Source organism: Motacilla alba, chromosome 1A (assembly GCF_015832195.1).
Source record: "Motacilla alba alba isolate MOTALB_02 chromosome 1A, Motacilla_alba_V1.0_pri, whole genome shotgun sequence".
Lineage (NCBI taxonomy): Eukaryota > Metazoa > Chordata > Aves > Passeriformes > Motacillidae > Motacilla > Motacilla alba.
Genome location: NC_052031.1, coordinates 12,223,458 through 12,235,743, shown reverse-complemented (window position 1 = coordinate 12,235,743; position 12,286 = coordinate 12,223,458). Strand labels below are relative to the sequence as shown.

Sequence of the window (12,286 nt, the reverse complement as noted above, 5' to 3'; positions counted from 1 at the left end):
CTCTTTAAAATATTTGGAAGCGATTTTGAATATGCTTTTATTAATAAGCATCCCATTTATTTTAGGGATTTAGCTGTCCTATATGTGCTTTGTAGAAAGTCTAGAATGTTTTCAATTCTTGGATTAAATGCATCCACCCTTCTGCTAACTCCTAAGAATTTATCAGTTCATGCAGTTCTTATGAGGTCTTTAGTCATGACAAGAAGCCTGTTGACTGAATGCAGTATGGATAGGGCTGGCTGCTTTTATTTTTTACAGGTTTGATTAAGCTGATGTGTCAAATATTTTTTTCCCCTGAGAAATGGGTGTGGCAGGGTTTGGAATATGCAGATTGATTAGCTTTGTACAGAAGTGATTTCTAAGTACTTGAGTTTTGATCATAAAATAATAGATCAGTCTACTGTATCTTCTGGTTATTTGACTTAAATCTGACCTGTGTCTGTGCTCTTACATAGAATCAAAAATGGCTCTTATTTACTTATTCCTGTTACTATGTACGCTAAATGATTTACGTATTCCAGAAGCTGAGTAAAGCTGTGGCACAATATGGTGGTACTCTGTAACAAAGGCAAGTGCTGTCTTTAGTACAGCTTGGGAGATTTGTTGACTAATAAATCAAGATCAAATAGAAAATGGATAGGTAATGTAAATGGGAGTGAGAGAGGGGTAAATCCCAGCTCTGAAAAGGCAGTGATGGAGTGTGAGTTTTGAGTTTTACTTGGATATCATCTCAGTTTATGATCAACAAGTTGTAAAGGAAATTGAATTTTAGCAGTTACTTGGAAACTGGTAAGAGCAGGGAATGTAATGTCCTTGTGTGGGTACCTTGCAGTTTGACTACTGACTGCATGTCAAGTCTGCTTATCTCAAAAACATGTTGCAGAATTTGAACATTAAACAACTGGACAAGAATCAAAGGTCTTGGAAGGCTCGTCTAAAGAACAGCCAGACTGAGATGGAGAAAAAAAGCCTGAGGTTAAATACAACAGAGGCTGAGTACCAACAGAAAGCTGATTACTCTTAACTTTTTCTAAGGGATACCAATGAGACCTGAAAGACTTAATAAAAAAGTGACATTTGTATAAATAAGGCAACATGAAACTACAGAGGTCCTTGCAGCTGAAAGCCTGTATCTTTGGGGTGAATATCTCACCATCTTGGAATCTTCTTTCATGAGTTTCACTAACCTCTGACCTATGAAATTCCAGAGTTGCAATCTGTTGGAAAACATTCTAGGGAAGGATCCCAGTATGCCTGCTCTGATCTTATTCTTCCCTGGAAGTTCCCTTTTGCTCACTGCTGGAAGCGGGGCAAAGTACATCTTTGTCTGCCTAAGCATAGCCTTTTTTGTGTCGGGAAATGATGCTTCTTCCTACTGTTACTTGAATAATTCTGCAGAAATGTTGAGGGGAAGAAAGTTCCATAGGTGAAGAATTTCAGTATCTAAAAGTTTGATATTTAAATTTGCTACTATCCATTTGTTAGAAAATTTGCTTTCAATGAATTAACTGGTATAGGCTTAGCTTCTGCTCAGGATTTATAAGGAAAACTTCACATATCCAGTTAAATATGTTCTTGTAGTTTTAACCTGATTCTCAGAACTTTGAAGCTCACTTGAGACATCACTTTGATATTCTGACAAAGGTCCTTTTTTACCTCCAGGAATGTAGCATCTGTTGTATATAAGGTCTGATTTTCTCCAGAAATTTTCTATTTTGCTTTCTTTAAAAAACAAACAAGCATTCTGGGATGTTTCCTGGTTAAAAAAACAAATTCTGAGGCAGGAAGTTTTCAAGTAACTTTATTTAATACAATGTAGTATTCTAAGGCTCTTTCATGGCTGTTACTCTGACTGCAGATGCTACAGCAACTATGAAATCTTCAATATGTCAACGGTTTTAATTATGTCCAGTGAAAACAATTCCAAATAAATTCATGTGCCTACTTTGGATATAATACTGTTAGTTAAGTAGGAGATGCTACTGGGCTGAAGAGGAAATGTGTCATTTATTCGATTTTGATAATACTGTGAGGAGGTGGCGTGCTCCATAGGGTTGGTTTCATGGTTTTGTTTTCCTCTCACTGTTCTCATTTCAAACAGTGTTGAAATGGGTTGAGTTCCAGAGGCTCTGTGAGCAGGGCTTGCCAGTAACATCCCAGTAAAAGGTTAATCTGATTGGCAGTGAGGAGCAGCATTCATGGGGAAGTAGCTCAGACACAATCCCAAACGTGTGTTCCTGGGAGCTTGCCAGCTTTGCCCTGCTGGAAACAATACTGTAAAAAGTCAGCAGCAAGGCATGCAGGGTTTGAACAGAGACTTAGGCAGGGTTAGAATTTCCAACAGATCCCAAACCACGTCAAAAATACATGATGTGCTTTAATGTAGGAAATGTATAGTCTTACCATATAGTTATACCTATTGTAAATGTGTAGAACTGCAAATGTTTAACGTAACACTAAGTATTTAAATGAAATGAAATAAGGAAAGCTCTGCTCAGATACCAGTAATTTCAAAAGTACCCCAAGCAGCCAAATTTCAGGGTGAAGAATTGCTGCTCAGGAGCCTTTTTTTTGTGATAAGAAAAGAATTCAGATGCTAAATTTGATAATCAGAACTATTCCCTTCCCCTACTTAGTAGTATTTTCAAGTCACCAAACAATTAAATTGGAACAGAGTCTTGGACTGAAGCCCTTCCCACTGAAATTCTTGATCATATTGTCATGTATTTCAAGTCAATAACTGTACTTCTCACCATCATTGGCTTTGTTAGTACTGCTGTGAAAATATTACACTTGATGTTGTGTTTGGAAGCTTTGAAATATAAGTGAAATCATTAGTCTTGGTCATCTGATAAGGTATCAGTCAGATTTGCACCAGTAAAATATTTTATGAGTTATTTGAGAAGGTTCTTCATGAGCTGAAGCGAATTGGAGCTGTGAATTGTAGCTGTCTTGGAAAGTCTGAATCATATGGAATTTCATTGAGTTGGATGTTCTGTTTGGAAGTCAGAAACAGAAGATTGGTTAAAGACAAATGACCAAGCTCACTCTCAATTCAGAAATGTTTCTTGTTGAATTTTTTCTCTTGACAGTACCAAGCATGTTACTGTACTGCAAGTCCCTGCTTTGCCCTTATCCATGAGTAGAAGCTTGTGTTAATAAACACTTTCTCCATAATCTGGCAGTGCTAGTACTCCCAGTGTCTCTTGCATTTCGTGCTGTAAAAGCCACAGAGTTCTGCTGCTGTGGTTGACTGCACTTGTAGAAGTCACGGAGGAATCAGCTGCTGTAAGAAGAATGTTATTTGAAACATTAATGGTTTAGAAACTGTAAGTGAAAAGACTGTGCTGTTCATATTCTCTTTGCTGTTTGGCTGCTTGGAAGGATATTTTTTGTCATTGCGGCCTTCTAAAACATCATGTATTTCTTCAGAGACATTGATCTCATTGCTTCTGTTGGAATGTTTTATTTAATCTGAGTCACTTGAGTGTATCACTTCAATCTGAAGTATTTCTCTTTTTATCTACTGATGCTCAGCGATTCCCATGCTGTTTTATGAAAAGGGCAAAAGGAATGCCTCGACTCCTTTTAAGGGAAAACATGAGATTACTTCTGGAGGAGTCTTTGCAGTAAATTTGCCAGTATTTTACTAGTACAGAAAGCTTCTGAATGACATTAAATATTTCCACAGTGAGTTCCAAAAGAAAACGATACTTTGCAATTCCTGGGAAAAAGGTTTTGAAATGTAGGCAGTGTGTGTGAAATCTCAGTCTATGACTATGATCCTCTGTTTGCCTGAAGTTAGTGACAGCACTGTTAGGTGGTTGAGCCAGTGGTGGAAGCAGGTGGCGGAAAGAAACCCCCTTGGGAGCTGATAGCACAGTTTGGGTTACCTTAGCAAGCTGGGTTCAGGCACTGCATCTGCTCTGAGAATTCCTTGTTTCTCTCCATTACTACAGGGACACAAGTTACTCTGCATTTTAGTAGACTAGGGGCAATCCAAACAAAGTATTTGAGTTTATGGCCTTTTCATTGGTTGATGTTGTCTTTTGTAGGTAGGTATGCACTCGTCTGTATATCTGCAATTTAAAGAATACCTAGAAATTCCTGACTGTGAGCAATTTCGCTTGATCTCAATAGCTGCTCCCTCAGGGGAGCAACTCCGGGGGAACTCTTGAAGTGTTGAGCGTTTGATACATTTAGACACCAAAGGCTGGGGAAAGATGCTGTTCTTTTCTTTACCCATGTTGCAGTGAGAAGACAGTGCAGTGAGACAGTAGGGTAGTTATCTTCTGTGAGAAAGCAGGGTGCTACACTGAACACTTTGTGAACTGCACATTTGTTAATCCGTTTTTACAACATGATTCTGTATGATAACCCCTGTGAGCTATGTATGTTGTCCCGGTTTGTCTAAGCTGATACTTTTAAAAATTGTGCTCTGCCCGAGAATGCAACATCTGTCTAGAGAAGCAAGGGAGTGTTGACTGATGTTGATAAGCTGTGCTTAGGAAGGCTGTGGAAAGCTTTTTCTTAATACCACCATCTGCTCTTCTCAACAGATGCAGTCATCCCTATATTCACTTTCAGAGCTGAGCTTCCTCATTTCTGCTCCGTGCTAGTCTTTCTGCATGTTTGCCTATCCGCTTGGTTTGATACATGTGGCAGGGAAGTCTGTGAGCTGGTGTCACTCAAGGGTGAGAAACACTCAAAATACTGGTTATTCCCAATTTCTTGTGACACAGAACTGAGAGCAAGTGACAGGGAATGACTTCTCTAAAAGTAAACAAAGCCTTCACAGAAACATCAATCCATTGAGCTAATTAAGGAAAGCAGCAAAGTACCTCTTTTTTTTTGGTGACAGTAATTCCTGTAATCATTCTTGTTCCTCATTCAATATAACTAAAACAGTGAATGCATCTGGAGTTTAACCTGATGCACAAGTGAAACTTTTGGCACCTCTCTGTCTGAAGCCTTCCCTGTGTAAAATTGGGGTAACCACTGGCTTTTCTGGTGTTAAAAGTACCATTTTGTGTGTGCAGATTTTCTTGTTGGGTTTTGTTTGTTTGGGGGTTTAAATTTTTCCTTTTCAATGAATTGTTTTTGTAAACTCTATGGTTGTGCACATGCTTTGGACATTTGAGTTAATACACATTTTTTTAAGGCTTATACATAGGTTTTGTTACCAGTAACAAAAATGGCAGCGCCCTTTCAGCTTCTTCTGCCTGTCTCAACTAGAAACAGCTTCTTACTTTATATGTGGAGTTTTAAAAAGCTTTGACATATGTTAGCTTCTTTAATAAGCTTTTTCTTCGGCCTGTGAGAAAAGCATATCTCAGGAAACATTCTGTTCACAAACACTTCACTTTACAAACATAGAAGGACAGGGATGCAGCTGCTGGTTTGTTTTCTGGACAAGTTAGTCTAGAGCCAACAGGCACACCCTTTCCCTTGCCAATACCCTTTAGAAAACTGAGTGCATAAATAAGAAATGTGTTCCTGAAAACTTCTGTGCTAGTGGAACTGATGTGGGAGACTTTTCTGCTGTGTTGTAGGATGGAGAGGTTGGTGGCGAGGGGGAGGAACTCTTGTGGAGTCTCTCTCTTTCTAGTGTCTTTCTGCCATGTGAAACTGGGATGGGCTGCAGTGCTGAAGCAAGGCCAGCAGCCTACCCTGTTCTCAGGATGCAGTTGTTTAGGATACATTCATTTCTAGCTTTGGTTGTTAGTACTTATGAGTAAGGGGAGTCTTCTTAGTACAATACCAATGCACTCAGTGCTATCCATAGTAACAAATACATAAGGGAGAGATTCAGAGTTTGCATTGCACAACTGGGGGAAGTGGAGAGGAACATGACACAACCATTGAGCAGGAAACAGTTTATTGTTGAATACTGGGAGCCTCAGCATCTTTGGCACCAAGTTTCAGCATGGTCCTCTGCCTGAATGAGGCAATAAAATTAGTGCCCATATTTGTTAAAGGCAAAATGATCTTTATGGTCATTTACTTGATGTCAAAAAGTAGGAAATTGCTTTTTTGCATTTTTGAGAGAAGCTTGTAGAGGAGTTGGATGTTCTTGTCCCATGGTAATGTTTTCAGTGCTGGGGACCCCAAATCTGCATGCAAACCTCTGTAGACATACTAATTAAAAAAAAAAAAACCCAAAACAACACACACTCATCTTTTCCCCTGTCTTTAGTTGCATCCAAAGCAGCATGGGCAGCAGGTGAAGGGCGGTGAATCTGCCCCTCTGCTCCATGCCTGAGACCCCCCCTTGGGTACTGCCTCCAGCTCTGGGATCCTCAGCACAGGAGGGACCTGTTGGAGTGAATCCAGAGGAAGGACACAAAGATGAGCAGAGGGATGAACAGGTCTCCTTTGAAGACAGATTTAAAGAGTTGTGGTTGCTCAGCTTGGAGAAAAGAAGGCTCCTGGGAGACCTTATTGTGGCCTTGCAGTACTTCCAGGGGGCTCTTGAGAGAGATGGGGATAGGATTTTTAGCAGGGCCTGTTGCAGTAGGACAAAGCATGATGGTTTTAAATTCAGACAGTACATTCAGACTAGATGGAAAGAAATGTTTTATCATGAGGGTGATGAAACACTGGAACGGGTTGTCCAGAGAGGCTGTAGATACCCCATCCTGGCATTCCTGCCAACAGCCAAGGCCAGCTTGGACAGGGCTCTGAGTAACTTAATCTTTTTAAAGATGTCCCTGATCATTGCAGGAAGGTGTGGATTAAATGGCCTTTGAAGGTCCCTTCCTACAGAAATTGTTCTGTGATTGCATGAAACCAAACTACCTTGACTGACTGCATTGGGAGCTTCAGTGGTGTTCATTTAAATGTGAGTGGCTTTTATCTGCTCATTGAATCTTACTCCAAAAAACCCCTGATAGTTACAGCTAGTGGTCAGCAGGACAATGAACTCCCTGTGCAATTTCCCTGAAAGGGCTAACACCATCCATTCATTAAGGAACAATAGGGTATTTCTGCTGGAGTACTTGTGCAATATTATATTTGACAGCAAGTTAATGGGGGCAGTTAGGAAAAACCAGTAAGAAAGATCAAAATAGTTAATTTTTTTCTTCACAGGTAAAGCTCCACTTAGTACACTGAGGAATAGAATTTGATAATAGACTCTTCACAGTAGCCAGCAGTGGTATGGTAACTTTTAAGACAAGTAATGGAAGTTAAAATGTAAGAAATAAATCTAAATTTAAGTGAAGTTAGTTAACTGTTGAGGCAACTTGTAGTTTATCTTCCAAAGCAAAAAATTGCTCGCTGAATTCAAATGCAGCTATCATATCTGAAGCAGAAATTTAACAGGGAATTCCCTTTTGTTCTGTAAGACTGAAGGAGGTCACTCTCAGCAGGTGGGCTGGCAGATAGCAGACCCTATTGCCTGAACGTGGTATTGTGCTTTGAAATGTATTGAACCCATTTGGGATATTTGTTGTTCTTTTTAAAGATTGCTTTTCAAAAGAGAACTCCTGTAAGAACAGCCTTTAGATAAAATGATCATTAAAATTAAGATAGCACCAAGGTCCTCCTTGGTTTTGTTGAGTCTTTGGCTGTGGCACATGTTTGGAAATGGTATGTCAGCTTTAGACTGTTGCATGTTCTGCTTTGATTTTTAGTCCTATATGATTTTTTCTTTATTTTTTTCTAGGGGCTGGGTTGCAGTTTAATAGAGTTCATAGCCACTCTTGGGGTGCTGTGTTTTAGATCTGTAGTGAAAACAGTACTGGTGGTGTTTGTATCCAATGCTGCAGCTCTTGCTGAAGAGTTGGCACAGCCAAGAACTGGCAAAGGCCCACCTTGGTTATGAGTGATTGCTTTTGCATTGCTTGTTTGATTTCTTTTTATCTTCTCCCACTTCTCCCTTGCCTGCTAAACAATTTTGTCTTGACCCACGAGTTCTCCTGCTGTTCCTCTTTCCCCTTCAGGGGTGGAGTGGAGCAGTGAGAGTGAGAGTGGCTCTTGTGGGGCTTAGCTGCCTGCCAGGGTTAACACACAACAGTATTTTACATGTATATACATGTAAGTCTGTATGGATTTATAAATACATGCATATATAAAATATCTTTTATATTTGTGGTCCTAAATGGAAATGAAAATCTTCATGCATTGCTGAATAAATTAAACTTTCTTGTACACAAATGGGAGATTATTCAAAGATGTTTTAGATCAATGCGTTAGGAGACAGGTGGGTAAGATCTTTCTCATTTGCTTACAACACTGTAGATTATTCTTATCTTCATTGGAGTGGATGTACAAGTGAAAATAATTATACTGACTGGAAAATAAATGCTTTATTATCCAATTATTCATTTAATTATTCAAGGTGAATAATTGGGAGGGTGTACGAGAGCTTGCTCACTACTAAAGAAAGATCAGCTTTTGAGTATTTTCTTTAGTGGATTGTTCAATGGCAAGCAGACCAAAATCTTCAGTCAGAAAAATTTGAAGTTGGTTACACAAGGTGAAAAATAATTTTGTACATTTAGAAGAGAGTTTTCTAAGTGACAGCCAAAAATAGGTCACATTGTTATACGTTACTGCCAAGTGTCATTACAGATCTTTGAACCTCACAGTTCAAATATTGTATGTATCAGCTTTACAGCCATGAGTAAAAATATCCTTTTTTCTTTTAATCAGGATGAAAATAATACAGAAAATGCTGTCAGTTCTTCAGATGCTGAGAAACAGGATTCTCCTCCACCAAAGCCTCCACGGACCCGCAGGTAGTTAACTGTGATCCTCTACTATTTTAGGCTGAAAGATGAATAAAAAGTGGAATAAAGCTACTGATACCATAAAAACTTAAGATTAATATGTTGTGTTTATAAATAGAAATATACATAATACAAATAGAAGTCCTATAATTGACTCTAAATATAAGCAACAATATTTTTGTGAAGTCTGTGTTTAAATATACCAACCTTGCAATGTTTATCTGTGAATAGACATGTTTACTAGTCAAATATGTTAAATCTACTTGTGTTTTAATTCTGCTAGGTGATAGTAGCAAAACAAACTTCAAATAGCCTCAAATAATGACTGAACACTCCTTTTTGGAGACAAAACCATAATGACACATACCCCTTTATTCTAGAAAAATCTCAGACAAATACTGCTTTTGACTAGAGTATGGCAACCAAATGCTGTTATTATTGAGAAGAATTGCTCTCACCAATCCTTTCATTCAGCAGAGGAAAATCTTCTCTAGCTCTTAAATTACCTAGGCATAGCTTTACAGAAGCCAAAAGTAAATCTGAACCAACAGATTCATCAGCCTAAAGTGGGTTCCCAACCCAAGTGTTAAGACAGCTAAAGAAGCAATTCTCCTGAACGAGGTTTCCAAGTCCCCCAGCTGGTTGTGCAGGGCTTGTAGTGGCCTTTGGCAGGTGATCTGGCCTGTGTTACATGGCCTGTAGTTAAACAGACATAAAGAGAGCACTTGGGTTTCCTAAAGTTGTTGAATGACATGAGAAACCACCAGCCAGGTGATATTCTTGGATACCATTTAGGCAGAAGTAAAGTATAATTCCTTTAAAATAAAGAAAGAGTTGGAAGTAGGTTAGGTCTTTTTACAAACAAATTACATGGTTGGTGCTATGTAAGCAATATATTTTTTACCTTATTCAGATTGATGGTAATGTGATTGTATTCAATTATGTAGATTAAGATGATGACAGAGGAGTCAGTTAACCTGTGTTCATGCTGACTTCCAAGCTCTTGAAACTTCATCACTGAGCTTAGAAATATGATTTCTGTCCAATAGATGATTTCCTTACCAGTGTTCTTGGAATAATCTTAGGTGTACCTTAGTTTTTATATATTATTGTAATATTAACATATGTATAATTCATGTAATTCCTGTTTAAGCACACATCTGTCTTATCTGCACTGCATTGTTCTTTACTTGCTGCATTAAGTTAAAATCTTTTAATCTCTCCTTAAAGCCTGGGGTTTTTTTGGGCCTGTTTCCATAAAATCATACTTTCCCATCTGCCAACAGTGGCAGACAGATTGATTTCTTAGAGGTGAATAAATGGAAGCTTTTAGGAAAGCTGTTGTCTTTCTAAAATGGAGATTATTTTTGAAAAACAATTAATTAAACTCCTCCTGGAAGATGTTTCTGAGGAAAGACTTTATTTGCTATTAGTCACATCTGCTCAAAATACCCACTAATGAGCATTAATTTTTTCTTGATATGGGGGGTAATATTACAAATCTACAGCCTGATTCAGTCAGGATATAGAGCCAGGTTTTGTGTATTGTGGATGTTTTGGCATAGATTAACATCCTTTTCCTGGGGAGGATGGGAAAGCAGAATCAGTAAAACATTTTAATTTAATCCCCATATGCACAAGGAAACACTTTTAGGTTGCCAGCCAAATGTGTGCTTGAGTTTTACATGCACTGTCTCTGAGGAAGTTACAAGCAAGTTGCTAAAGCTATTATTTTTGAAAAGAAATAAGTCTTTTACATTCTTTATAGCTTATGTTGTAAATGGCTTTATAATGTATATTTAGAAACCAAGCTGCATTTTTTTAATGGAAGGTTTATATTTGCTTTTGCTAGAGCAAGAAGGGCTATAGGGACTGATAGTGCAGAGCACTTCAGGCGAGCTTGGTTCCAGGTGAACTTGCCTGATGTGATCCTGAGTGAGCAGGAAAAAAATGGGATTTTTTTCTTGGCCTCAGGATGCTTGTCTTCCATATTGTTACTGGACTAAGCCATGTTTGCTTAGACAGTAAAGTCTGTGATACCTGTTGGTTGTTTCCTGACAGCCCCAAATCTGCTGGATAAGATGGTGACATCTCCTCTGCAGCCCTTTCCACGGGCTAACCACTCAGGACATGGCACAGTTTTTTTCTGTGAAGGTGGCTTTCTCACTCTCTCTTGTTCTGTTTGTAATATTCTAATGAAAACATCTCAGGATCTTCTTTAGACTTTAGGACCTCTTCTTCTGAAAGTGCAGCTAATATCATGTAGCTCTTGTCTGTACTAAGGATGTCACTAAAGGCTTTTACCATGCGAGATAGGAAGCTTACTCAGAGAGGTATGATTAATCCTTTTAGTACTTGCTTTGGCCTGGGCACGTATTGGGGAAGGAATGATACTTTCTAGGCTGCTTTTATCCCTCTTGGAAGTTAGAAGTATCTTTAGGATATCGTTATTATGTAGGTATTAAATTGGTATTTTATTTACTTAGGTCACCATGAAGCATCTAGCTGTACTTGTTTTGCTGAGGTTTGGAATTGAATTGCCTTCCAAGCTTTTATCACCTCGTAATGCTTTAGTGTAATTAAACTCGCTGTACAATATGTGAGTGTTGTCATTTAGCTTAATGTGCCTCTCCTTTTGATGTCAACATAAGAAATATTCTAATATTACTCCTTGATGATTGCAGAGGTAAACAAGAACAACTCATTAGTGCATACACCAGCACCTTATCCTAGAAATTGCTTGGCTTGGCAGTTGATGATCACTTCTTGTGGAAGTCACCTTTCTTTAGAGGACTTGGGGGGATGGAAAGTCTTCATTAGACATGTCTTAATTATTTTCAGGTAAAGGTAGGAAGAAGGCATAAGTAAGGTTTAACTTTGTTAAGTAAGAGACTGCAAAAAACTTAAAATTTAAGTTTACAGTTTAGGACTGTACTTGATTTTAGGTGACTGATGTGTCAGAATTTAGAGGGAACCCTTAATACCTTCAAGTATTAGTCTGTGAAATATTTGTGTGCTTAGCAGTTGATTCTAAAGTATTGGGGAAAAGAAGTGGTTTATTTTAGTCAGGCTTGGTTACAAAAAGTTCTTTATTTTCAAGTTCAAATGCAGTTTGAAATCAAAGCATAGACTTAGACATAAACTCATAAAAATCAAGGATGATTTAACAGCTTTTTTGTATGCAGTGTAATGAAGAGCTATGTGATGCTGTCTGAAGGTGGAAAGGTAAAATACTGTAGCATTTTAACTTCTCATCAGATTCTGTTCAGATTTCAGTCTAATGACAGTAAATACATTTCCAGGGTTATTCTGTTTCATTTCCAGCCCTGCAAACCATTTCTGTCTCCTACAAAGCTAAGATAGAATTCATTGATGGGTGTTCCTTCTCAGTTAACTTTCTCTAACTTGTATGCCACAATTAAAAAAACCCAAAAGCCTCAGTAAGTAAATTTTAAGAGATAAATTCAACAGCTGGTTATTTTTATTAATTCATTGTACTTTTATATAAATTATTTGTAGCACTTCTGCAACAAAGCTTCACTCACTGGACTGCT

The 12,286-nt window shown here is 38.3% G+C and overlaps 1 protein-coding gene across 2 annotated transcripts in view; it reads left to right on the top strand.

Moving 5' to 3' along the window:
* The window catches only part of PTPN12 (protein tyrosine phosphatase non-receptor type 12), a 77,285-nt gene that overhangs the window by 44,801 nt on the left and 20,198 nt on the right, over nt 1-12,286 (top strand). For both annotated transcript variants that reach the window (XM_038153937.1, XM_038153936.1), the window contains exon 12: nt 8,656-8,741. In XM_038153937.1, coding sequence (XP_038009865.1) covers nt 8,656-8,741 — 86 coding nt within the window. The remainder of the gene's footprint in view (nt 1-8,655; nt 8,742-12,286) is intronic.